This window comes from Beauveria bassiana, assembly GCF_000280675.1.
Source record: "Beauveria bassiana ARSEF 2860 unplaced genomic scaffold BBA_S00034, whole genome shotgun sequence".
Taxonomy (NCBI): domain Eukaryota; kingdom Fungi; phylum Ascomycota; class Sordariomycetes; order Hypocreales; family Cordycipitaceae; genus Beauveria; species Beauveria bassiana.
In genome coordinates, this window is record NW_007930869.1 from 38,756 (window position 1) to 61,012 (window position 22,257).

At 52.1% G+C, this 22,257-nt stretch overlaps 8 protein-coding genes across 8 annotated transcripts; 1 reads left to right on the forward strand and 7 right to left on the reverse strand.

Annotated features, from left to right (window-relative positions):
* Nucleotides 1-63: 63 nt before the first annotated feature.
* On the reverse strand, nucleotides 64-1,056 carry BBA_08348 (mitochondrial carrier protein; the record flags this gene model as incomplete). Its single annotated transcript, XM_008603445.1, has 1 exon — nucleotides 64-1,056. One exon carries the CDS (start codon nucleotides 1,054-1,056, stop codon nucleotides 64-66), a length of 993 nt encoding a protein of 330 aa, XP_008601667.1.
* A 718-nt stretch (nucleotides 1,057-1,774) lies between these two features.
* On the reverse strand, nucleotides 1,775-3,180 carry BBA_08349 (SAGA complex component; the record flags this gene model as incomplete). The annotated part of the gene is made up of 5 exons (XM_008603446.1): nucleotides 1,775-2,175; nucleotides 2,237-2,413; nucleotides 2,463-2,933; nucleotides 2,980-3,099; nucleotides 3,162-3,180. The coding sequence occupies 5 exons, from the start codon at nucleotides 3,178-3,180 to the stop codon at nucleotides 1,775-1,777; spliced, it is 1,188 nt and encodes a 395-aa protein (XP_008601668.1).
* A 462-nt stretch (nucleotides 3,181-3,642) lies between these two features.
* On the reverse strand, nucleotides 3,643-4,916 carry BBA_08350 (esterase family protein; the record flags this gene model as incomplete). Its single annotated transcript, XM_008603447.1, has 3 exons — nucleotides 3,643-3,738; nucleotides 3,793-4,135; nucleotides 4,198-4,916. The coding sequence occupies 3 exons, from the start codon at nucleotides 4,914-4,916 to the stop codon at nucleotides 3,643-3,645; spliced, it is 1,158 nt and encodes a 385-aa protein (XP_008601669.1).
* A 2,113-nt stretch (nucleotides 4,917-7,029) lies between these two features.
* BBA_08351 (uncharacterized protein) lies at nucleotides 7,030-7,830 on the reverse strand (the record flags this gene model as incomplete). The annotated part of the gene is made up of 1 exon (XM_008603448.1): nucleotides 7,030-7,830. One exon carries the CDS (start codon nucleotides 7,828-7,830, stop codon nucleotides 7,030-7,032), a length of 801 nt encoding a protein of 266 aa, XP_008601670.1.
* A 730-nt stretch (nucleotides 7,831-8,560) lies between these two features.
* On the reverse strand, nucleotides 8,561-12,561 carry BBA_08352 (kinesin related protein 1; the record flags this gene model as incomplete). Its single annotated transcript, XM_008603449.1, has 7 exons — nucleotides 8,561-10,326; nucleotides 10,379-10,504; nucleotides 10,588-11,141; nucleotides 11,173-11,218; nucleotides 11,511-11,921; nucleotides 11,985-12,293; nucleotides 12,414-12,561. The coding sequence occupies 7 exons, from the start codon at nucleotides 12,559-12,561 to the stop codon at nucleotides 8,561-8,563; spliced, it is 3,360 nt and encodes a 1,119-aa protein (XP_008601671.1).
* Nucleotides 12,562-14,501: 1,940 nt separating this feature from the next.
* BBA_08353 (b-ZIP transcription factor IDI-4) lies at nucleotides 14,502-16,186 on the forward strand (the record flags this gene model as incomplete). Its single annotated transcript, XM_008603450.1, has 2 exons — nucleotides 14,502-14,723; nucleotides 15,422-16,186. The coding sequence occupies 2 exons, from the start codon at nucleotides 14,502-14,504 to the stop codon at nucleotides 16,184-16,186; spliced, it is 987 nt and encodes a 328-aa protein (XP_008601672.1).
* A 1,038-nt stretch (nucleotides 16,187-17,224) lies between these two features.
* BBA_08354 (uncharacterized protein) lies at nucleotides 17,225-18,749 on the reverse strand (the record flags this gene model as incomplete). The annotated part of the gene is made up of 2 exons (XM_008603451.1): nucleotides 17,225-18,385; nucleotides 18,435-18,749. 2 exons carry the CDS (start codon nucleotides 18,747-18,749, stop codon nucleotides 17,225-17,227), a joined length of 1,476 nt encoding a protein of 491 aa, XP_008601673.1.
* Nucleotides 18,750-20,133: 1,384 nt separating this feature from the next.
* BBA_08355 (FAD binding domain-containing protein) lies at nucleotides 20,134-21,910 on the reverse strand (the record flags this gene model as incomplete). Its single annotated transcript, XM_008603452.1, has 5 exons — nucleotides 20,134-20,509; nucleotides 20,561-20,876; nucleotides 20,921-21,092; nucleotides 21,138-21,566; nucleotides 21,623-21,910. The coding sequence occupies 5 exons, from the start codon at nucleotides 21,908-21,910 to the stop codon at nucleotides 20,134-20,136; spliced, it is 1,581 nt and encodes a 526-aa protein (XP_008601674.1).
* Between the last annotated feature and the right edge of the window lie 347 nt (nucleotides 21,911-22,257).

The window sequence follows — 22,257 nt, forward strand, 5'->3', positions numbered from 1 at the left end:
ATCTTACTTGGACATTAATAGACATGTATATACATAGACGTAAATAATACATTTGGCAGCAGCTCAGCCAGACGTCTTGAGTGAACGACGGGCATGCGACATGATCCAAACGCGAATTACCAACCGGTGAAAGAAGCCCTTGGCCAGCATAGTCAGGCCATGACTAAAAAATCCCTTGAGCAGCTCACCCTCCATGCCATCATACAACGCCCTGAGCCCCTCCGTCTTCATCAGCCTCAGAATCATGCCAAAAATCGTCCGATCAAACGCCGCCACCAGCCTCGCCCATAACGTTCTCCTCTTTCTCCTCCTCTTTTCCTTTTCCTCCTCCTCCAACCCATCCTCTTCATCCGAGCCCGCATTCGGAATCTGCAGCATCGTCTTGGCCGTCTGAAATGGGTACGTCAGCGCCGTTGCCGCCGACTTGCTGGTCGCAGCCAGCAGAAACGCCGCCCACGCGACCGGCACGTCCGTTTCCTCCTCGAGCATTGGAATTACGCGCTCCGCCAGCCTCCTGTTCAGCAACATGGTGATGCTCGGATTCAGGGTCAGCACCAGCGTCGCCGAGTAGCCCGCCCACAACGCCTTGACGCCGCCTTCTCTGCGCATATCCCGCAGCGTCTGCGTCACCGACCGCATATCCTCCTCGCTCGGCGTCATCTGACGCCTGGCAACGACATTTGACAGCGGTGCCGTGCACGCTTTGGATGCAGCGCCCGCGAGCATGCCAAATGCCACCTCTTGCAGCACGCCGGGCGCTTTGCCGCTGCGCCGCCGCAAAAGATTGTAAAAGCCAAAGAAAAGAAACGAGTCGATGACGGACTTGGCGATGTCGGTGCCGAGGCCGCTGTAAAAAGCCCCAAGGCCCTCGTCGCGTAAAATGCTGCGAAAGGCGTCGAGGACGCCAGTGTACTGCGCGTGGTCGTCAAGTTGTCGCTGAACTTTGAGGCGCGTGGTGACGAGGTCAAGCGGCGCGAGGACTGCGGTGGACGTGGCGGTGCCAAAGGAACCGGAGAGGGCGTGGCCGAGGGCCTCGAGGGCTTGTGAGGAAGCCATGCCGCTGAGGCGTCTGCGCTGAGAGAAATGCTGAGGTTGTCAAGACGGACGGTTCCTCAATGTATGGAAGTAAAGACCAACTGAGCCAATGTGCTGGTATATTCAACCGAGAAGTACGGAATGGTGAGGGAGGAAGCAAGCATTTAATTGCAGCGTGATGTTTAGTGAAGTGTTAGATCAACCGTTATCGTAAGACCGAGCTCGCACCGTTGTGGCGCCGCGGCATTGGCATGTGCCACTCACTGCCGAGCCCATTAACGACGTCATCCTGATCTGGGGTGGTGGTATATTGCCTACCCAGTTTGCCAGCGTAACTCCACAACCTACGCATTTGCATATGTGCTTTCCCATCCGTTGCAGATGATTCAAGAACAAAACTACTGACTTTTTGTTTTGCAATTCCTTTTTCGAGATTCGCCAAGTAATCGATGTATTCGCTATTCGCGACGGAACATTAAAAGCATCCACGCTGTCTGCTGTCTGTAATCAAATGCTCATACTAAATCATGGTCACTGGCTTGTTGCCATAATACAAAAATCCGGTATGACCAGGGGTATAAACTAAAGCAATAAACATTCAAATAACCCGTTTATCAAGTCTCTCGCAAGCCCATAAGCCAAAAACGCCTCAGTAATGCAATTTCGTTATATGCACCCCAACGCTCAAATGCACCGCAACACTTATCTGCACTCTGACACTCATGCATCCCGACTCACATCAGCCCCTCGCTGCTGTAGGCGTCGGACGCGAAGGCGTTGCCGGAATCGCAAACGACCCTGACCTCGCCGACGTCGGGAAGCTCATAGCTCCCACATCCTCTCCCTCCGCATCGCCGTCCTCCAACCCCGGATGGCCCTCAGGCAGCCTCTGCGCACCGTAGCCAATGACTTGAAAGATATTGGTCCGACCGCCGTTAGTGGCCATCTGAAGCTGCTCGTGGAGACGCGCGAGCTGGTACTGCCGCTTGATAGGGGCAAAAATGGGCTGAGGAACGAGAGGCTTGGGCTTCCAAGTGCTGAGGGCGGCCATGACGGCGCCAGTTTCCTCGTCTGAATCGACGGGGCCCTGGTTATCTTCGTCCTCGTCCGGAACAGGGGCGTTGGCATCCAAAGCAGCCTCTGCAGCAGGTTAGTCGGAAACTGTAATGGAGAGGGTAGATGATGTCTGGAGTAGACATACTCTGCTGCTTTGCTTGATTCTTCTTTTGATACGCGGCTAGGAGCATGTCATACGGCAGCGAACGACCTGCGACTGCACGCTTGGCGCCCATCGAATGACTTTTGCAGGTAAGTGAACGCGCGCATGGCTGCCCGTTCGGCAAAATGACACCACATTGCCGCTCCACGTCGACAGGCCCTGTCAATGTTAGCAGTGCACCATATTGCATAGCGCGCGCAGGCCATACCCTTTGGTTTGGGCACTTTGGCTTTGGGTTCATCCTTCTTCTTTTTGCTTTTGGGCGCCTTCTCAGGCTCGCCGTCGGCTTTGCGCTTCTTGCCCTTGCTTTCTTCAAGCTTCTTGCCGGCTTTTTTTGTGCCCTTTTTGTCGTCATCATCGTCGCTATCGTCATCGTCCTTGTCATCGGCCTTGCGAGCCTCTTCTTCGCGCGCAGCCTCCTTGGCTCGCTCACGGGCTTCCCTAGCCTCCTTTTTGCGCTGAGCCTTTTCCTTCTTCACCTTAAGGCATGCGGCAATATGCGCCTTGGTCGCTGTCTTGAGAATGCTCTTCTTGCAGTGCTTGCATTGTTGCAGATCGGGCGAGTCTTCGAGGGGTCGGCCAGTCGCAAAAGCCTCGCGGGCATCATCGTCGAGTTGATTCACGACTGGTCCAGGCGAGGCGGCAGAGGTGGGCGAGCCGACACTCTTCTTCTTTTCGTCTGCCATGTGTTAGCGATGCGACAAGAGAGGCCAGTGCGCACGTACCCTCAACGACACTACCGTCGCGCCAGTTGCCGGGTTTGTTATGTTTGGGGGGTTGTTTTTTCAGCTTGATGGTGCCGCCCTTGGTGTCTCTTTTGGCAGACTTGGCAGCATCTTTTGCGCCTGTGATGATGACGATTAGAGAGAGGGTGATGCTGTGCAATGGTGGGTGGGTCAGCGCATACCTTTGGCTTCTGGAGCCATGGTGGCAGTATGGCGAGCAGATAAAGCCAAAATGGCTCAGAGGGTAGCAAAAGGGGGTCGAAACCGTAGCCCGCTATGAGAGACGATATATACAGGAAGAAAGAGATGAGAAGTGATGAATGTCGCGCGCGGGTCGATGCAGCGTGGGCAGGCAATTAACGTCTGGCGCGGCGTGATGGCTCGATGCAGACAAGCATTGGTGCCTGGGGTAGGTGACTTGCAACGGGGCATCAAAGTTAGTCCGGCCGCATTCGGCTGCCAACGTGGCTGATGCTGGAGTCCTGTAAGCAGCGCCAAAAGCTTAACGTTACCACAAGCACTGTAACACGGTATGTGAGAAAAGGTGTTTGATTGGCCATTTTGATTGCCATTTTTACGCGGCTAATATGCTGGTGAAAAAGCAAAATTGCATTATAAGAAGGAGCTAGTGCTGCGAAAACATTTGCACATAACGTTCATCTATCACAACTCTTCATTCAGCGGCTGAGTGGATAATATATCCATGTCTCGCCAAGTCTGGTAGACTCTGTCGCGAATGGCCATGTGGGCCTTCGTCCGCTGTGGAAACGTTAGAGACGCGAGTGAATAAGCCAAGTCGTAAATAGAACTTACTGGATGAAAAGTCTTGCCGTAATATGTCGGAACATACCACATCGAATTCTGCCCAACCATCTCTCCACCGCGCAATGACTCCGAATCGTTCAGGGCCGCATTAGGGGGCAGCGGCTTACGAGGCATGGTTGAGCCATCGTTGTCATCGCCGCCGACAAGAAAGAACCAGGTTTCGTTGCGTAGATAATCAGGCTCAACCACCCCCGGCTCGCAAAAGCGATGACCCTCAAAGACATCGTCGTAATCCACAAACAAGACTCTTGGTTCTGTAAATGCCTCATTAATGGTGCGAATGGCCTGCTCAAGCCGGCGATTGACGTTGATCACCATGCGATTCATCTTCCTGCGCAGGTCTGCTTGAGCTTCGGTCCATGCCACCACATTCCCAGGGTATAGTCATCACACTCTGGAGTGTCGGCGTTGAAGACGCGCGCGTAGCCGGTAACGGTGATGGTGAACCATGGACGCTTCTCCCAGAGCACTCTGTCCAAAATCTCCATGATGAGCAGACGCAAGTGCTGATCAAACTCGGGGCCGGCAACCTGCGCCTCGGAGCGCTCAAGGGCGGCTTCGCAAGTACCAGAGTAGAGCGAGTAGAAGCGAAAGATGCAGCTATTTATGATGTCAAAGAAGCCCAAGTCATTGCCGCCGATGGAGAGGAGGGCGAAATCGGAAGAGGTAGTGGTGTTGGGGAGGTCAACCTGGGAATGGTCGCCGCCAGCAAGAACGTCTTGTATAGTCGAGCCTGTGCACGACAAATGCTGAAATGTGGTTGCCTTGTCGCAATCATTCTGGTAAGACATCATATCATTGCGGATGAGGACAGGGTAGGCGTGGCTGCCCAGACGGCAGTCGACTTCGGAGCCGTTGATGCCAGTGCCAATGCCGGCCGAGTAGGAGTCACCCAAGGCGACGAAGCCAGATGATGGAAACCAAGGGCGATGCGGAAAATCGAAGCCATCAGCTGGCTTGCCGTGACGGGGAAGCTCTGGCAATAGTTGCGGCTGTGGTTGGAGCGTGCCGTTGTCGAGATTGGGGGACCACGGCCAGCTCAGAAGCCAGGCAGGCAGCGCGCTGGCAGGCTGGACGAGAAGGAGTGGTAGGAGAGAGTTTGCTCTTTTCATGGCGGCTGGACCAGGTCACAGCGGACGAGGGAAAATCTCATGCCGTTGAAACAGAAAAGAGCTGGTGCAGTGTGAGGTGTGAGAGTGGTGAGTGTTGAGAGATGCCTGGCAAGGGTGGCTAATAGCGCCGCGTCATGCTCACCGGCGGGTGAGCGTAGAGTGCGCAGGCCGGGGTCAGTGTCTTGTGGAGGGGTCAGTTCGAATGGAGTTCGTGCGGCAAGGTAAAAATGGAGGTCGAACTGTGTATTATCGGGGCGTACGCGGCATGTGGTTGTTGCCAGTGTTGAGATGCTTTGGTTTGGTACAGTAATTGACTGGCATGTGGTGAAGTGCGACGCTGTCACTGGCTGTGAAATACGGCAGATGACCAGTGTCGCCACTACAACCAAGCCAGAGACAGATAGATCTAGACAAATAATACGGCGAATTTAGAGGAAGCGTTCAACATTAGACCTACGTGTTTATTTTCTTTAAGTAGAGCAAAGGCTACACCAGGATCACTCGTAAGGAGGCTCACAAGAACGGTCTATAAAAGCAGTACAATCAGCCCAAGGTAGCCAGAGCAAATCACCATCAAATCTACCACACAACAAAAAGTCACCCAAAATTAGTTAGTATCAATCAAGCTTAATACTACATCTAGGTCCAGGTCAGACTATAGGTATCCCTTAGAGCTTAAAAACCCTATCCCATTCGCTCAGTTCCAACCCAACAACATCACAATCATCTTAACACGCCCGCCTCGCCTTTCTAATCACGATATAGAATACCAACCACGCTATTACAGAATTTCTATCAGATCAAAAGCATATAATAGTTACGCTGCGGTATAGAGTTCTACTCCACTTTCAATAAACGCGAACACATAATGTTCAACTGCTAGAAATTTATCTTGACGAAGCTTTTAAGGTATTGGTGAAGGACGTCAATGACACCGTTGTTAAATACAACCAGCAATTTAGTACAGGCTTATGCTTATGGGAAATAAGTTTTTCTTTTTTTTTTTAGGCCAGTGAGAGCAACGGATAGAGTCACATACACCGATTTGCCTGAATGATGGAAGACTCAGTAATAAAAGGAGAGTGGCTGGCGAGTCGGTCGAGTATGTGGATGCAAAGGAACAGAGAATTGGATTCACAGCATGCGGCACGGTATCTGACCAGAAACATACTACAAACGTTTAGCCTGCGTTAAATTTGACGGATCTGGCCTCGGTTAGTGACGAAAGAGCATGGCACGCACCTGTAGAAAATCAGCATCGACCGCTGACCTATCATTACCACAGAGTCTCGCGTTAACCTTGTGCTGCATTTTGTTATTGTGAGGGTGGCTACTTCTAAAGAAACCGTTTTCTTATATAAGGAAGTGTTCTCAGGCCGGACTTGGCTGGAAGATATACGATGCCACAGCGATTCACTGCCCAGGGCCGCGACAACGAAACTGGCATTCACGGTATAATCCCCCCTCCGCCTGACAAAGATGAGAATGAGAGATACCCTACTATCGAGGATATATCTACGTATACCCAGTTCTATGAATCATAATGATTAAAATTCGTCTAGTTTCATAGGGCTGTCGAGGACGGCTAGGTCGTAGTGGCGGTTGACGGCTCGGAGCACATGAGCACTCCCAATCCATCCGGTATGTGTTCTACAAGAACTTGAACGACGTCCACATCCTTGATCGCGTGAATGGACGCAAGTGATAGCCAATATGCGGCCATAAATTGGCTAGTTTGGTCGTAATGCCCAACGTTACTATCCGTACTCCTGGGTGGCTTTGGTGTGAGTTGAACCTCATAAGCACGGGCAGATATGTGTAGCGCAAAAAGTAGGGACCAAAGTAATATGAGTGCAAATAGCACTACTCTGAATGATTCTATACTATTCTCTTGCGCTTCTTCTTGACTGTAGACGAGGGGCAAGCACGCCACAGGACTCAGCAGGAAAAAACCATAGAGCGAGCTACCAGCTAACGCTTTTACTGCTAATCAATAAACAAGACCAAAGCAATGAGCGGCTTTAATTCTTGCTACAGGAAGAGAGCCTGAAGGTTTCATTTCCAGTACAGAGTACCAACTCTATGCAGTTGCACTCCGGGAATAGCGCCCTGGCTATGGCTCCCAGTCCATTGCCTCAACCATCCAATCCCACCCCTCGCCGCTGTCTGACGCATAATCCACCATGATCTCTTCAGTCGCGACCATGCTTCTCGCCACCGTGTAGCCACCTTCAAGTCCCTTAAGGACCTCGCCCACGATCCACGCCAAGTCGTACATTTTGAGCGGCGGCGTCTCCCTGCCCTCGGCAGCGTCCTTCCAACGGTTCCGCAGCTCCTTGGCCTTCCACAGCGCCTGGTTGACGTCACCCTTTCCCAGCACCTCGTGCAGTGGATTCGTGTCCTCGTCGAGCGCCCTCAGCACGTTATGATGGTACGCGTGCGACGAGGACCCGGCGCGGCCGCTGCTGTAGCGCTCCCGCGGGACCGAAACGGCAAAAACTAGCAATAACAGCACAATCGCTTGCTCAATCCACGCGTAAAACTCGTAGAAGTCGACTTTGAAATTGCGCTCCGCGTCCTCGGGGGTAAAAACCCACGCCGACGGCGCCAGCGCTCGTTGATAGGCGGCCTCGAGGTCCAGAAATTTCCAGCGCAGCCGCTGGCATGCTTGCTCAAACCGGTGTAGCGCTTGCGGCGGCGTCAGGCCGGCTGCGAGAGTTGTGGACGTACGCGTGCCAAGCGGTGTGCTGTTTGGTTTGGCGGGCGCTGTCATGGTGGACGGTGGGGGTGGCGGCACAGAGCGGGATCGCAAGCTCTCGTGGACCGAGGACGATTTGGTGGTCGCACCATTGCGGTGCTGTTGCTTCAGGGGAGCCCATATTGAGCTTTCCAGGCCAGCTGATGGTTTCGTCATGTTGAGATGCAATGACCCTGTGCCTGGCGCGGCGGCGTAAACAGGCCGCTTGCTGACGAAATCAGAATGAACGCAACGCCAGGCGGCTACGCTCGTGGGGTGTGTTGAGGATGCTCAAGGATGGACATGCGCGTTGCGATCATGGCAAAAGAGGTGCCCGCATATTATTGATTGGTCTAGTATCTTTTCAAAGCAAGAGAAGCACGCATTGGACACCCTTGCCTCACCAAGTACTTGAGCTCGAATGCTGTTGCAAAAAGGGAGACGAAGTTGTCGAGGCTGGCGCCAATAATAATTGATCCAACAGCCCCGCCAAACGTCAGCGGCTCCGTGGCTCACGCTGCAAGCTGCTTGCCGACTTTCCAGATGCGAAAAATGAAAGAGACACAGTAAGATAGATAAAAAGAGATATATTCAAGTCCAACCCGCTGATTCCCAAGGTATCCTTTCCCCGATGTGCAAAAAAAAAAAAAATTGATTCTAGCCGACATAATGCATATATAATTCATAACACCACAAACCATACAGGAGCTTGAGGCCTGGAAAAGCACCTACAGTACTTCAAGGTAATTCCGAGTAGCAACGTAGGTCACTCCCTAGGTAGATAGTCATGGGAATGGTCAAAATTTGCTTTGAATTACCGTGAGCCAACACTATAGGCATTAGCTGGCTAGTCGCCACCTTTGATCCTCTTCGTGGCCTTGGCCGTTCCAATATGTGTATTATGCACCTACAGATATGCCGTTAGTCTGATATGCCTCAAAGAGAATGTTGGTTTACGGGCCATGGTTACCTTGGTCGCGAATCGTAAGCTTGTCAGCGTTTCTTTGAGGTGCGCCTCCAGCGGTGACACCATGACGAACATCAGAGTCTTGCTGTTACCACCAAGGCTGTACTGAAGGAGGTGCGTCAGCTTGGAGTTGCGGTACGGAATATGGCCGGATCCGCGACCCAGAGCTTCAATCACATCACCCAGACAGCTGAGACTCTTGTTGATGTTCTGCGTTTCCTTCATGCGGTCGCCCTCGGCCTGCGAGTGCTTGAGACGCTCCGAGCCTGCCAGGTCTACTAGATTCAATGTGCCTTCGCACTGCTCTCCAGTGGCCAAGTTCCTCCCCACGAGCTTAAGAATAAATATGCTGTGCGACCGAGACGAGCGTTCGTTGGCTTTGGTCGCTGCCACTGATCGATTCTTTTGCGCCTCACTTAGCATCGTCTCGACAACATCGGCCGAGCTCAGTTTGACCATTGTGCAATTGACGATAGTGGTTTGCTTGCGCGCTTCGTCGTGCCGAATTTCAAGCTTCTTGGAATTACGCTCGTTCGGTACTAGCAAGTCGTTTAGTTCTTCGTTGTAAACCTCGACAAAACAGCCCTCCATGGAGTACTCCCAGGATTTTTCTTTTAGCTTTTTGATTGTGTCATAAATCATGTGTGTTGCGCGGGGAATCATCCCATCGTCCGACGACATGGTATGAGTCTTGCCAGAGCCGGTCTGGCCATAACAGAAAATGCAAACGTTATAGCCATCCAATGCGCTTTGGACAAGTTGTGAAATCTCGCCGAAAATTTCTTCGTTCTCGGAGGCCGGCATAAAGACGCGATCGAACTCGAAAGGATAGTTCCTCCGCGAGACTACGCCTAGGCTGCTACGCTCTTCCGGTCCTGCGAGGACAATTTCTGCCGACGTTTTGTCGTCCGGGAAGGAAATGCCGGCGTGATCCTCCTTAGGAGTCTCCAAAGATGGACGTACTCGGCACATGACGCGAATGTTGCCCTTGAGCTCTTGGTATTTGTTGAAAAGGATGCGCCTTTCAGTTTCCTCCCTGATCAGCTTCTGCTTCGCTTCCTCAGCTAATCGAAGAGCGTCTTGGAGCCTGGCCTCCATATTTGCAAAGGAGTCGGATTGTGCTTTGCTACCAGACTCGAGAAACTCCACTTGTGAACGAACCGAGTTCAGTTTGGCTTCCAGCGTTGTATTGGCGGCAGCAAGCTCGGCAATGTTGGACTGCAGATTGCCATTGAGATTCTTTTGGCGCTCAATTTCGCTACGAAATATCTCGTTCTCGGCACGCAAATCTTGCAAGTCACGTTCCTTCCGTTGAATGCTCAAATTCATATCCTGTGCTTCGTTGCCCAGTCGCGATCGCAAATCTTGAATCTCCCGTTCTTTGCGTTGGCGTTCATCCTCCAGGGCCTTTTGGTGTTTTCGGGTGATTGACTCGATGTGCTCCTGATGTTGCTTCGTTTCTTGATCTTTGAGAAGATCCAGGTCGCGGCCAAGATCTTCGACTGCGGTACGATGCTGACGAGACAGATCCTCGACAACTCTCGAGTGGTCACGGTTGAGCTGATCAACCTCTCGCTGGTTCTTCCACTGAATCTCCTCGAGTTGATGTCGCAAGGAGTGGCGCTCCTCTCTAGAGCTTTCGAGCTCGGCATTCAGGAATTCAATGCGCCCGGTCAGTTTATGGCGATCGCTTTCGAGTTCGGCCGCTGCATCAGTCAGAATATTGCAAGCGATAAATTGTGATTCTTCTCATCCTACCGCGCGTCTTTGCCAGCTCAAGGGCATCGTCATATTCCTTTTTTTCTGTAAGCGAGCTGTTTACTATGTCCTTTAGTTCCTTAAATTGCGATTCCATCTCTCCAACTCGTCCATCGACGTCGAAAGCTACAACAAAATCAGTCAGATCGGCGCATCTGGTGGGGAAAACTCCTGATGTTCGGTCCTGTTTTGCGCTCGGAGGCTCATACCGTTTGTGATTGTCGTTTGATCGAGAAGGTCTTCGTCGCGGTGTCCGTGAGATGTTTTGGGGCGCGGCGCCTGGCCCTTCGAACGTGCAGCTGGAGGGCGCGCAGATGGAGGGCGAATGGCAGTCATCTTTGTGCCTGATCGTTCTCTGCTAGGGCCCAAGCTCTTCGTGAAGCTACTGACCGATGGCACTTGATCTGTCTGTTGTCGGTAGGAGGACCTCAACTGGGACGCACTCGTAAGCGCAAGGCCCTTGACCACGTTCGCTCGGGTGCCATAGCTGTGCGCCGGCTTGGGTAGGTACTCGGCAGCACGTTCGGACAGGAGTTTTCGTTTTGGCTCTGGTTGAGAGATGGCAGGTTGAGGAATCTCGCGCTTCAAATTCTTGACTCCGCCAAGAGCAGGAATGGCGGATTGATTGCGAGTGTTGTGTTGTGACTCGCTCAATTCGGATAAACCTGAGGGCGCGGAAGGACCAGGCAGTCGACTTATTCTAGAAGTCCGATTTGCAGCATTCTCCAAAGTTTCCATGATATCGACGAGGCGCGGGCGCGGGCTGTATTGATGGGATCAATTGAAGACGATACATTGGTTGTACACAAACGATAATGCGCCTTCGTCGGTAAGTAAATACTAGGAAGGTAAATAGTGCGCTAGCACTAGCGATGCCATGCATGGGGCGGCCCCGTTCGTGCCACATGTATTTGCTTTCGGCTTAGCGGGGTTGCCTAGGGCGACCTTGCCTGCCATGTGGGGGACAAAAAAAACGAGCGCTTTTCCAATTCAACACAACGATAATTAAAACCACCACAGTTAAGTCAAATTACCATCAAAAAATATCTAGAAAATCACATTATGTAGCAAAATCACCAGGCTGTTCGTTTTCCACTTAATTGGATGACGTGGTGTAGCCTGTGTGGCATACTCTCAATCCAGGCGTTGATGGTCTCCTGGCTTAATGCTAACCATCCTTCTTCGGCTAGCTGTTTGACAGTATCTTCATCCCAATGAGGTCTTTGGCGTAAGGCCTCTTTAGTCGCGAGCCAGCAGTTTTCTATAGGCGATAAATCCGGGCTTTGAGGGCAATTAAAGAAGTACTGTAGGCCGTGTTTTTCCTTCCAGGCCCTGACCGGGTTATCCTTACCTGGCCCGTGGCCACTATCGCCATCTTCTTCGAGGACAAGTGGCCGGCTAAGGTCCTCGAAGGTCTTCATAAGGCACGGCTTGACGAAGCCCTCTAAAACGGTCTCCAGATACACTTTCTGGCTCATCTTGCCGTTAGTATTACCAGGCACCTCATACCAGATAAGAGGGCTCTTGTAATCGTATCCCACGGCTGCCCAGGCGTGGAGGCGCTTGAGATCACGCTCGGCAGGCTCCTTCCGTTCCTAAAGATTACCAGGATCGCCACGAGTGCCGGCTTTCCTGGCGATCCAGGCAGTACCTTCAGAGCCGTATCCAAAGTGCGTCTCGTCAGAGAAGACGACCTCGTGCCAGTCTTTAGCCCGTGGGCGAAGGTTCAATGTGTGCTGTGCCCACTCGAGCCGTCTCTTAGCCAGAGCCGGCAACACGTAGTCAACCTGTTGAGCAATTCGCTTGTGTATCCCTCGCTCGTTAAGCCGGCGGCGTACGGTCCGGCCAGAGAGGTCAAGATCGCTGGCGGCCTTAAGGGCCACAGAGGCCCAGGGCAACTGCTGGGCTTTGAAGCCTTCATCTTTATATAGTTGTTCGATCGAATTAAGGTCAGCCTCGCTTAAAGCCCTCTTCCGGCCACGTTTTTCTTATATATTTAGGTTGTTGTGGTGGGTGCGGTCAGACGGGTCATTACTGTTGAGAATCGCTCTGCCACGCGCTGGTGAGACGCCCACAAACTTGTACAGCTTCTTACGCTTATAGGGGATGCCCTCGAACTCAAGGTACTCACAAATCCCTTTTAAACGCGCTTTTTTAGGCGTATCGTGGTGCCCTTCGTTCATCTGTAACGCGTCAAATGTGGTGGTGTGTCTTGTGGTGTGGTGGTTAGCGTGGTGGGTGGAGCGCTCGTTTTTTTTTGTCCACCCCTTGCCTGCTCTTCCTGATCATCCAGATGAGATCAACCCTACATTTCAGAAATTGATTAGGAACGTGATCACGGATGAGTTTTGTGGAATTTTCTTTTTTCTTTGTGTATTTTATTTTGTAGACATCGGACTATTGGCTTAGCTGCTTGAGAACGCAAGCAAATTCGAAGCATCTCTGAAAGGTATCAATTCGGCAAAGTTGGAGCGCGAGGAACATGGAATATGGAATATGGAAGATGGGGCAGATGGATACTGAGAATCAGTTCATCCCGTCTCCGGTCGTATCAGATTTCACTTCCACCTGCAAGCTGTGTACTTCATTCTGCGTATCAAGGGCGTGTGCTTGGCAAGACGGAGTACTTGACTTCATGGAACAACGACTGGAAACACTGGGTTTATAAGGGAATTAGATATTCGACTTAGTCGCGCAAATTGCAAATCCAAATTCATCATCCCTCTTGGTGACACTGGACAGTACGTCATGCGGTTTCGCAAGGTGAGACTCAGGTCATGACCGCCAAATCGTCTCGTAAATCCGAGTCCTGACTAGTAAGGTTGAACAGCCCGCGCTTACATTCGTGGCTTTCCTCTACTGTAGATAATAATGAATAAGAAGCGCGCAACTTCTTGCCTTCGTGATTGACTATCACTCATGTTACATGTGGCCGTAAGAGGTGAGTCATTTAGCTGCTTCCACATGACACAAGCTACCAATATCCCAGAAGAGTTGTTGTGTTGTGATCACTGGGTAAAAGGGTCGATGCAGTTGCGCTGACTGCGCACCAAAAGAGAAGGTAATCGGACATCAAACATAATCACCTACCCAGACATCCTTTTGCAAGGACCTACAAGAAGCACTGCAATGACTCTACTTTGAATACCGCTAGTAGTTCTTAAAGACATTCACATACACTTGAAGGCTACCTTCCCGGTTTGGGAGCCCATACCAACACGCAATGACTTCGCCCGCCGCAGCATGTCAACCCACAGATGGTGACGGGATTAAGATCAATGTCACGATTATAGTTCCAAGCGGCAGAACAAAGGAAGAGATTATCCAGGAACTCTTTTTGTGGCATTTTCGGACCTGACTCAGTTTTTACTATACACCATTGTCGACTGGAGGGCCCGAAGCCGTACCTGGACAATGTACACGCCGTAGAGATGGAACTCGAGTTTGTGATCCAAGACGCGGCAGACACGTATTTCGAGGAGATGCTGCTCCAACTTGAGGCATTCGGCTACAAGCTTGGCCCTCTTCACCCCATTGCGGTCGGAGATTGACGTGCATTTCATCGATTACGCGGATCTGCGGAGGCATTCTGGTAATACATTGACTTGGCAACATAGCTTAACAGGCTTATATTATATTTTGTTTACCTCTGTCCAGCGTCTACTTCTACCTCACTAGCAGGTGGTGATGAGGGCCGACTAGCTGCTCTTGTTGAGGCTTTTCCACGTAATTAGACACCGAGCAAAATTGCAGCTCTATTCAGGCAGTCCTTGCAGTACTGTCGCTTTGTTTTCCACCCGCTTGCGCGACTGTCCGACGTTGTGTACCCAACACGATACGTTTTTGCAACACAAGTGTAGTACAAACCAGGTTGATGCTCGCGAGTCGCGACGGAGGGCCGTTTAGCGGTCACTGAATCACAGACTATGTGGCTGTTTTCGAATCAGAGACTAGAGACATTCGAGTAACGGTACACAGAGATTGATGGCGTAGTAATGAGCTATATAAGCAGCAAGGGACCCCAACTCTGCTCTAACCAATGTCTACACTCTGCCATCACAACATCAGAGGAGCTGTTGTCACTTGTTACGGTACGAAATATCTTTCGAATAAGTTGCTGACCATGTCTGGTTCAATTCCAATCAGACCTCAGACACCTGATTCCCCGTCAAGATCATCTACCAATGACCCGAACCCGCCCTACAACGCAATGGTTGAAGTCTGGATCAACTGGTCTCTTGAGGAAAGGACCCAAGAGCAACGGGATAAACTACAGAGCTGCTTCACTGAATGGCAGAATACAGATCTAGGCAAGACACAATTTGTCATAGGTCTGACGCCGGCAGTAGAACGGGTCATGTATAGCGAACCGGACATGTTTTTTTACGTGAACGGGCCTGACAAACCTCGTGCAGACGCCCACGCGCAGGCTGCACGGCGCTTTTTCGAGCAGAACGGGTATAAAACTACACCTAATTTCCCTTCTTTCCATGTTGCAAAGCCAAATGAAAGAAAGCCTTTTCGGTGACCGTCACAGAAGCCAAGTAAGGCCTGCCCTGCCACTCTGGGTCTTGCAGCGGCACATCTGGGTTGTCTACTGAATTGCGCCTCGTGATGGTGTGACTCTTGCTCATGTTCGAGACGAAAACGGATTTGCTTTGTTTCTGATCAACTAACAAGTCTTGCAGGAGTCTTGTGCATGAGGTGGGCGGCTGAAGGTACATTAATTCTTCTATATACTTATTTTTTCATTTTCTCTGCTGAGATCAGTCGATAACGACGAGTGGCCCCGTGAGAATTGAGCAGCCCAAGAATGTGCACAAAGTCTGAATAAGTTTTTTGTGCAGAAGCCTTGTTTGTGCATGTGTGAGTCACAACGGAGCCCGCGCCTACCAATCAAACAGCGGGTTCAGCGGCGGCCTGCCCATTTGCGCCATCAGGCTTGGAGATGGCTGGACATTAAATAAGCCGGTCCTGATCGTCCATTCCGGATCGCCTCTTCCTCTTCATCACCATACTACTCTTTTCCTCATTTTTTTTTAGCAGCAGCTTGGCCTCGCGCAAGAGGCCAATCACAACCTGAGACAATGGGATCAGCAGTCGCCGCAAGTGCCTGCTGCTCCCGCCAGCTCATCCTCCTTTGAAGGGCATGTCGGGATCCTATCTCGGTCTGCCTGGGGAGACGAAGCTGGAGGAGCCTACGAACCATTTTTTCTTCCAGAGCCATATTCGAATTTTCAACAAAATTCCTCATGGTGGTCACCCTCGGATCCTACCTTTTTGGATGCAAGCCCTGAACTCGACGACCTCGACTGGACGTTGGATGAGGAGCTGCAGCGAGTCATCAACGCGCCCGCAACCAATGCTGCCCTCACGACTGTCACCGTACCGGACTTGCCTTTGCTTGCGCCTGCTCCTGCTCCGCCCGCCGATTGGTCTGGCTTTGGCGTATTCGACAGCAACCCGCCAACGGTGAGCAGCGGCACGAGTAGTGGCTGTGCGAGCACGCACCCGACACCCGCGACGTCAAAGACACCCTCTTTCGCTGCCGCTGCCTACCCGAAAATGAGCGCACACCGCAAGCACGCTGATCCGGAAGTGCTCCTCAAGAGGCAGCGCAACAAGGTCGCCGCGCAGAAATACAGGCAGAAGAAGCTCGACCGCATCACGGAGCTCGAGGTTGAAGTTAGCGGTCTAAAGCGCGAGCGGGACGAGCTGCGCATTAAGTTGGCGAAGCAAGAGGCTGAGACGGCTGCCCTGAGGGACATGTTGAGATTGACAAAACCTGGAATGTTGGAGGAGAGTTAGCTTCTCTGGTTTTTTTTGTCTCATCGGAGGATAGTTTGGCGGGATGTATGCTTTTCTTTTTTCTGTTTCAAGGGTTCAGTCATCAATTCTATTCCAACTTTTGCGCCCTTGATTTCTCAGACGATGTCGACTTAAACACTTCCTCACAGCTGTGCACAATGCGTCGCTTTCTGAAGGTGTACTTTATCCATCATGGTGATTAACGCGATGGGGGCAGGTCAAAACAGCGCTCTCTTACCTTGCGGAGCTTAATGATAATGTCTGGCGAGACTCACGTTGACTACAATTCAAGATGCTACTGTTTATCTAAAACGGCCTATCTATATGTACAGCAAACGCCTCTCAGTTTGTCACGGTTTCGCCGCAAATCTGCTGTCCGGGATTGCGCTGTCGAACATGATTCATTCGAGGCACTTGCAATTCGTGGTCACAAATGATAGAGACGATTGTCATAATCACACATTGCACATCATCACGGCGACTGAATAGGCCATGATTCATTCCTTGATTCCTCTTGTCTCCGGCGTTTGTGTTTTCGCCCGGAACACGGGCTTATGTGTGTTACGCAGAATGATTCATCTTGAACAAGCCAATCACCATCCCGCATAGTCACTGCGTACCCCTGCTCTTGCCTGGCTGTAGCCAATAATTGTGTAGTAGAAATGCGGATCCCACACCTTCATTGATGTGAATTAGGCCCTATATACGTTCATAATAATAGCATCTATTTTATTATGCAGCGATGCCGGGGGGGGGGGGGTTATATGCGAGAACCAGCTGTATGCCGTGCATAACTTGCTCGAGCCTCGAAAACCGCAGATATTGAGGAAGCAAGCTGATGATCAGCCCATTCTCTCGCGAGAAACAAATCTAACTGACATTTGAAGTTGATTCATAATTTTTGGGCTGGCTGTTTATCGACTTCCGTATGCTCTCCCAGGGCAAACATGCCATGGTATACTGAGGAAATCTGTCAAGGTACAAACAACACCACGCACTTTTGTATCTATCAACAGATTCCTTACCTCTCCTCCAACTTCACTGCAACGGTGGAAAGAGATGATCAAACACATCTTTCGCTGTCCTCGACGCAATGTCATCAACAGCTCGCTGGTTCCAAGTAGACGCATCATGGAACAAATAGCCATCTGGCGCGTCGCACGCAATGCTGCCGCGCTCCCCCTGCCCTGCAGGTATATCCATTGCACTCGCAAAGCACGGCGCCGACACATCAGCGAACAACAGCGACGCGTTCGCCGTCGCCTCACCGTGGCCCGCCGAGTCGTGCGCACCGCTTCTCATCATTTCCACATTCATGATCAGCTCTGTCATCCCGGCGACCGTCGAGTCCAGCTGCTCGCCCATCCGCTTCGGATACGGCGCGAAGGCCACCTTTGATATTCCCTCCTCCGGGCGCATATCCTTGGGCAAGCTTGCCACAAAATCCTGCAGGGCCGCGTCGTTCATGGGCCTGTCGCTCGTGTTGATTACATGCTCGTCTTCCACGCCAATGGGCTTTGAGCGTGCCCTATCCCGCCACTGCGTCATGCGCTTCGCGACTTGCTCGTTCCAGCGCCGCGTCAGGGCTACAGCGTTGCGCATGTGCTCTGCTCGCGTGTGAGGGTACGGTGGCGCCGGGCGTGTCTGCCACACCGGCGCCAGCGTCATGTCAAAGAGCTTCGGCACGAGGATGCGAAACGTTTCGAGAGCTCGCTCGTCAAGTATCCGTGGTGCGTTGGGCGCCATGAATCTCTGCATGTCGGACGGCTCCATACCGGCCCAAAAGTTGGAAAACGCGATCGATCTCGGGTTTAGCGCTTTTAGGTAGAGAAGCTCGGCCTGTTGAAAGATGTGTTCCACCATGCCGTCCAAGAGGTCATTTGCCGTCACTGGGGGGAGAGCGGCGAGATTCCAAACCTCCCATGTTCCGAACGTGAATATCCAAACAGTACTCCGCGACTGCTTTCTCTCCGGTGCTGTGGAAAGAAAATTGTCGACTTGTGCAGTAAGATCAGGCGTCTTTGGCACGGGGTATTGCGACTTGAGGAATTCGTAGTCGGATGCTGGCGACTCCAGCATATCGGCGCCTTCGACAGACGACAAAAATTCGTTGGTCAAAGTCTCATATAGATGGTTCGATGCTATTGCGGGTTGCGCATCTGTCGACGGCACTAGAGAGCGATATGATGTACAACCAAGCTGTCAAAGATTAGCCATGTCTATCCAGGTGCCAGGCTTGCGACCACACCTCTTTACAAAGCTGCAGGGTCCACGAAGATCTTGAAGAATCTGAGCTCGGCACTGCGCTCCCCATCACATCCTGCGATCCAAAGACCACAACCCGAACATCTTCTGTCGATTTGGTAATGGACGAGTCGATCCGCCTGTGCCAGAGCAGCGGGTTTTCGTAACCCTCGAAAAACCACGCCGGCGCAAAGGTCGCCAGAGAGTAAGTGACGACGAAGCAAATGGCTATTTGCGCAATGAGACGCGGCGTGGTGCGCAATATCCTGTGCGACACGAAGCGCAGCGAAGCACTTAGTTGCCCGCTGCCGGGACTCATCGAGTTACGCCTTATCGTTTATGCTTTGCTGTCATCCGGCCAAGTAGCTCGATTCCGTCTCACAATGTTCAATGTCGTTGCAATTGTGACGTGCGCATTGCTTGGGCGAGGCAGTCGCGTGCCGAGTTGCTCAAAGTCGGGGTGGCCTCGGTGCAGTTACTGCTTGAAGCTAGTTTGCTATTTCGTTAAACCTTATCGCAAGTGTTGACCTCCGCCAGCTACGCCAATGGCAATCGTGGGCGGTAGCGTCTCGGCGCAGAGTGTCCGTGGGTTCGCGCTGAGCAGCCAAGAATTGATTCAATTGATTCAGTGTCTTCCTTGGGGAGATATTTGGAATAAGTATAACTACTACGAATTGACCACGCGAGCGACCCAGTGTATTTAAGACTCCTTTCTCAACGTGTTTTATCAGTGGGGTGAAGCGCATTGAAACGTTATATTATCCTGTACGTTTCTGCGTCATGAGCGTTGCGCAAGCTGCCCCTCTGTGGACACCAGCTAGTTGCCCGCGGATAACGGCATCGTGGAAACTTCTATCATTTCTGATATTGGTCTGCGCAGGATCGGGAGGCGCCTCACGACTCAGCTAGGGGCCCAGCTATGAAGGGGTTGGCCGAAAGCACGCAGACGGCTCCGCCGCGCGAGCACGCGCACGCACGCCTAATAGAACGGTTTGGCGAGAAGGATGCCGACGGGGTGTTGCCTTTGAGTGTCGATCCATACGCCTTCGTGGGGACCTCTAAAAGTCTATATTGACGCGCGTCAGTACAAGAGCTGCTTGACATCTGCTTTAGGCAACAGGTCACTAAATTCCCCTAACGGCGAAGATGAAAAATAGATGTCGGTAATAATGTCGAAACTAAGAGTCGGAAATAAATGACGAAAGCCCATGTCGAAAGAAATTGTCAAAGGAAGATCGAAAGAAAAGCATGCCTGCGTCGTGGTGCTATGCTGGCCGGTACGCATCCGCAATTAGCACGGGCTCGGCGCCGACCCCGGCGACCTGGCAGTGACGGCGGCGCCGGTTGAGACTCGACGCCTCAGGCGCCACGACACAAAGTCAACGGACAGGTTTACGCATTCCAATCACCGCTCTGGGGAACCACGGCAATTATCGCACATTAATCAAGGTAAAACGTATTGTATTCGCCATATTGTATTCGTCATATTTCATTCGTCATGCGTATCGTCTGCATCATCTCTCATGCTAGATAAACGTTCAGCACGTGCAGTTCTATTCCTGGCACAATACACACTTCTTTTCTCTCTCGCACTCCTGTGCTCTCAGTGGTGGGGATGCAGCTTAAAGCCCGTCTTGCGCAGTTTCTGAAAGACGCCCGCCGGGTCATATGCCGCCGATACAGCAGCCAGCAGCGCCGTGTTCTCAGCTCCGTAGTGCGGAAACGTAGATCCAGGGCTCGTAGGTGCCCATGTCGCGCTGTTTTTTGTTGACTGTATACACAAAAGATCGCGCAATGGGCAGCAGAGCCCTCTGGTGCGCCTCTGTGTCGACGGTTATGGAAAAGAGCCAGTTGAGCTTAGGCCCATCCGCCACCACAGCCTCCAGACCGAGCACGTTGCCGCCGCGTGTGGCTGCGTGCCGGACCATGGCGGGAGTCAGCGGCTGCAGCAAGATGAGCGTGCTAAAGGTGGCGTTGGGCGCGGCGGCCTGCAGCTTGGGGACGAGGGCATGGTGTAACTCATCAATGGCGGCGAGCGACTTGAAGCTGTGCTTGGCCGTGGCGGTAAACCAGTTAGCGCTCAACAAGAGTTAGATTGTCTTTGAAAAAGTCTTTGAGCTTCGCGCTTACTATTGACCAAGAGGTGTAGGGCCGGTGAATTGGGGGATTATGTCCTTTTCCGGACCAGACGTTACGGTGCTGCCAATGTTGGGGATGGACATATACTCCTTGAAGGCTGGGCGGTTTGCCTGGCCATTGGCATTGGTGAGGATGGCGCGAAGGGTGAACCCATTCTTGTTGTCCCAGAGCAAGGCAAGAATGGTTTGATCCGGCGAGCTGTCCTCGGTCTTGTCGACAAAGTTAAGGTACGCGTCGAAGACGGCGTCTCGCTTGTCAAGATTGTACTGCGTGAAGCCGCCCCAGAGCTGGTTGCCAGATATGGCAACTATTATGTGTTAGCTTTGCAAAGGAGAAGCTCAGGAGACGCACTGTGGTCGATTCTCGTCACGAAACCCAAGTTACCGGAGCCGCCCTTTTGCGCCTTCCAGAGATCCGCATGTTCCTTTGCATTAGCATTGACCACGGTTCCATTGGCCAGGACGATTTCCCAATTGGCAACATTGTCGCAGGAAAATCCATGTGCGTTGCTATGAAACGAATACTACAGACAGTTAGCGACCATACCCCTCTCGAAGCAAGTACATACGCCAGCACCAGTGGTGAAGCCGCCCACGCCGACGACAGACGTGCGCGCGCCAACCACACTGACGTTGTGCGGATTGAGAGCCTCGTAGACGGTACCCCATCGCGCGCCGGGCTGTGTCGAGGCGATGCCCTTCTCTTCATCATAGGTTGTCGTATTCATGTGGCTCAGGTCGACGGTAACGCCATTCTTGACGCCATTGGACCCCTTCCAGGTCGAGTGGCCGCCCGCGCGGATACCAAACGGGCACTGATGCCGGTTGATGGTACGTGCAATCGCCTGCACATCGGCAGTCGACGCGGGCAAAACCATGCACCAGGCGTGCTGGGCAGCATTGGCGGAGTAGTAGGATTTGAGCTGGGCGTCATAGACGGTGCTTCCAGGCATAAATACCTTGTCGCGCAGCGAGTCCTGGGCCGCAAGATCGTTACACTAATTCGATGGTCACTGGTGAGTTTATTTCGACACGCCTCAGATGTGTAACATACACATCTACGACCTTGTGTCGCGGAGGCTCCGACGGCCACCATCACTACAAAGGCAACAGAAATCTTCTTGATGAAACGCGATAGACAGGATTGAGGATTTGGAAAGTGTTGTGAAAGACTTTCTGCTGCCGGACAAGCAGGATCAATAGAGCTGACGCTTGTCTTGTATCCCGTCTGACGAGCGGGGATCTTCAGCCGCCTAGAGTCTCCTAGGCCACTCCATAAAAGCGTCACTTCATCACCGCTAGGCCGGAGAAGACGAGGGAAATTCATCCTTTTGGCGGCCATGGAGTGGGCATGGCAGCGTGCCCGTTAGATATGTAATATTGGTCCAATTCGTCGTCTTTGAGGGGGCGAATGGAGCCAGATGTGCATATTGCAGCATTTGTGTGCTGGCAATGAGGCTAGAAACATCTGCAGTGGGGTAGAGGCGCGCGATGGACGGGACGAAAGGCAGGAGAGGCACGATTCGAGTCAGCGAGGAGATGTCGGGATGTCCGCTTGATTTGATGAGACCTACACCATTGGTGGCCAGTGGTGGCAGCCTCGTCACAGAGGGCGACAGTGGCAAACGCAAGCCAGATCAGATCGTTGGTGAGGGCGACTGGAAAGAGGACGGATTGGTCCTCTGGGCT